The 3,092-nt window shown below is 36.2% G+C and overlaps 1 protein-coding gene across 1 annotated transcript; it reads right to left on the bottom strand.

The window, feature by feature from the left end:
* Positions 1-224: 224 nt before the first annotated feature.
* LOC110795009 (probable sugar phosphate/phosphate translocator At2g25520) lies at positions 225-2,065 on the bottom strand. The gene has a single exon (XM_021999981.2). The coding sequence runs from the start codon at positions 1,829-1,831 to the stop codon at positions 779-781; it is 1,053 nt and encodes a 350-aa protein (XP_021855673.1). The 5' UTR covers positions 1,832-2,065; the 3' UTR covers positions 225-778.
* Positions 2,066-3,092: the final 1,027 nt, after the last annotated feature.

The raw sequence follows: 3,092 nt of genomic DNA on the forward strand, positions 1-3,092 counted from the left end.
TTTTCATTGATCCAACAAGGGTATTTGAGTTAAAATGAAAAGTCCGAGCAATGTGGTCCTAAAATACAGCTTGTTTTAGTAAAGACAATCACTTGCTTCTCATGTAAAACAAGATTCAAACTTTTAAAACAAAGGACAAATCCATATTTACCAAACATGTTCCATATGATGCATTTTGCCAGAATCACATTCCATGACAAAGATTTAAATCCAATACAAGAAGATGAAGAAACAGAATTTCAAACAAGTATTATTAGTTATTACAATAAGATATAGATCTGAATAGATATAAATTAAACTCCCTCCAATGATAATAAGAGTACTGAAAACATGAACAAAAATGACAAAAAGATGAAAATGGCCAAGGAGACTCGTACAGTAGCTCTTCTAGCAACTAATAAGAACAACCTTGAAACTGAGCCTTGAACCTCCTCCATTGCCTTCTCCATAAAAATGTGATAACAAGTAAATCTAACGATAGCTAAGATAACATAGGAGGACTGCTAATTGAAGACAATAATCATAAACTAAGACTACATGCGCGAATTCAATCAAGAACTCGCATTATCCAGATTATACTAATACCCTAAAACCCTCAACCATGAATCCTCATTAAACCCTTGAAGCTCAAAAACTCTTCCAACTCCATTACGATTGTTTCAAGCAATGAAAGGAATCATAATCATCACCATCATAACCAAAACGAAAACGAGCATTGCATAAATAAATAAAGGAGGATTCGGTGCGAATCCATTAGTCAGTCAGTCAGTCTCAACTCTCAAGACTGACTGTCATTCCTCCTACCAATCCCATCACCATCTCTTTCTTCAAGCAGCCTACCCTGCTCATCATCAGCCTGAACCGTCTTCTTCTGGGCGTCTTTCGCCTTAAGAGCCTGCAACTTGGTATGATTGTAGTATCCAACACCCAAAAATGCCAACCCATAACCAAACAAATTGATAGGGGTAACAGTATCCTTAATCACAGACCAAGAGAATGCAATCAACAGCCAATCTTTCACAACCCCAGCAACATTCATAGTCAGTGCAGATGTCTTCCCCACAAGCAAGAAAACAGCAAGATTCAAAGCAAAAGCACAAACAGAATTTGTCCCGAAAATAAACCAATCAAGATGAAAACTTGACGAATCCCTCAAAATTGGGTACTCAACAATAATCCAAGGAACCGACAGAAACACCAAACAACAAGGAGCAACATAGTATAATGAAGTAATTGGATTGAAACTTATACCCTTTGATGTCAACAAGATCTGGATCATAACCAATCTTGTCGCCTCGAAAGCAACCGCACCCAATTGAAGAGTAACACCCCAAGCATCAAACTTCGCCTCGCCGTACGCGGCGATCGCAACACCGAAAGAAATTGACATCATATTCGCCATCGTCTCGCCTCGGAAATTCTCCTTCTTAAACATTACCCCAATCGAGTACACCGCCACCGGCATTAGGGCTTTCAACATTTGAATGAAGGAAACACTGAGATAGATGTAAGCGGAATTTGACAGCCACAGGGAAAACGCATACAGTGCACCGATTGGTACGACGGAGGAGAGGTAAACCTCCCGCGACATCGCCACCGGCTCCACCACCTTGAAAACTTTGACGAGCACGAATGCGAGGGACGAACAGAAGGTCATGTGGATCATGGTTAGAGAAATTGGGTATGGCCAATTGTACATCTTTCGATCTAAGATGTATTTGTTGTAAACAATTACAGTGAAACTTAGGAAGATCCATATTGCTACGTAGGTGTAGGATAATACTATCTTCTTTATCACACCGTCACTCAAAGATCCACCCCCACTTGACATGATTAATTTGATTTTTTCGAATTCCCCCTGTTTTTTTCTTGGGGAAAAGATTGGATTTTTTATGGAATTGGATGAATTCGAGGGAAACCCAGATTATAAATTGGGGATCTGAGGTGAGAGGATGTGTTTTTGAAGAGGAAATCTGAGGGATGAAGTAGGAGGAGGAGAGAGAAAAGGGAGCAGAAGAAGAGGAGGAGAGCGTTACAATGGAGGCCAAGGGAGAGTTTGTTGGGCTTTTTTGGGCCTTTTTTTGTTGGACGTTTTCTAAACTCAGGGCTAAGCTTTCCTTTTCTTGATTTTCATATTATTTTGTCTTTTTCCTTATGGAGATTTGAAATTTTTGTATTTTAAGAATAAAACTGTGAGATTTTATTTAGTTTTAAATTTGATACTCCTCTTTTCTTATGTTCTTCCGGTTAGTAGGTCTTGTTTGATTTATATCGACGATGAGTGTTTTAAGAATATTAATTTATATATTTTTATTAATGGGAGTTCGTTAAAATTAAAGATATTGATGGTCAAAGATGTATATTAATAATATAGATACTCCCTCCGTCTCTTTTTGTTCTTTAAGTTTTCTTTTCTAGTGTCTCAAAATATTCTTTACATTTCCTTTTATATTATCACATAAATGCTTTAATATTCTATCAAAATTTGTGTCCAATGATTATTTTAATCAATTAAATTTTATTGTGTCATTTATCTCTCACACTTCCTATTTGGACATTAAAATTTTCTCATTTTCCCAATACCAGAATTTTGATAAAAGTGAAAACATTATAAATAAACGTTTTTCCTTGTTTAAATAAAAAAAAAAGATAGAGGAATCTCAATGCACATTAATTAGTCGTTAATAAACGCGCAAAAGGCTAAACGTAAAGAATAAAAAGAGACGGAGAGAGTAGTAAACAACGGAAAGATCAATAAGAAAGTGATGGAGTATTTTTTATTTTATTTTATTTTTTAATTAAGGAGTGTAGTTTAATGGAAGGCAGTTGACTACTTGACTGAAGGGTAACGTGAGAAATGGAGTGTGTTTGTTTAGAGAATTAAATTTTATAGGGGTTAGAGTTTTTGCTTTGGTTGAATCTTTCATTCTTTATGGGACTGTTAAATTACATCATTATGGATTTATGGGGACTCTTAAAGTTTGCATCTTTGAAAAATGAGAACAAATGGAGTCCTGTCCCTCGCCGAACATAATGGGCGCTATTAAGAACCCATGCCGTAAACAGTTAAACACTAGGGTAATATGAAGTAA

The sequence above is a fragment of the Spinacia oleracea genome, chromosome 2 (assembly GCF_020520425.1).
Source record: "Spinacia oleracea cultivar Varoflay chromosome 2, BTI_SOV_V1, whole genome shotgun sequence".
Taxonomy (NCBI): domain Eukaryota; kingdom Viridiplantae; phylum Streptophyta; class Magnoliopsida; order Caryophyllales; family Amaranthaceae; genus Spinacia; species Spinacia oleracea.

Coding starts and splice junctions, on each gene's coding strand:
- LOC110795009 (XM_021999981.2), bottom strand. CDS start 1,831: ATGTCAAGTGGGGGTGGATCTTTGAGTGACGGTGTGATAAAGAAGATA.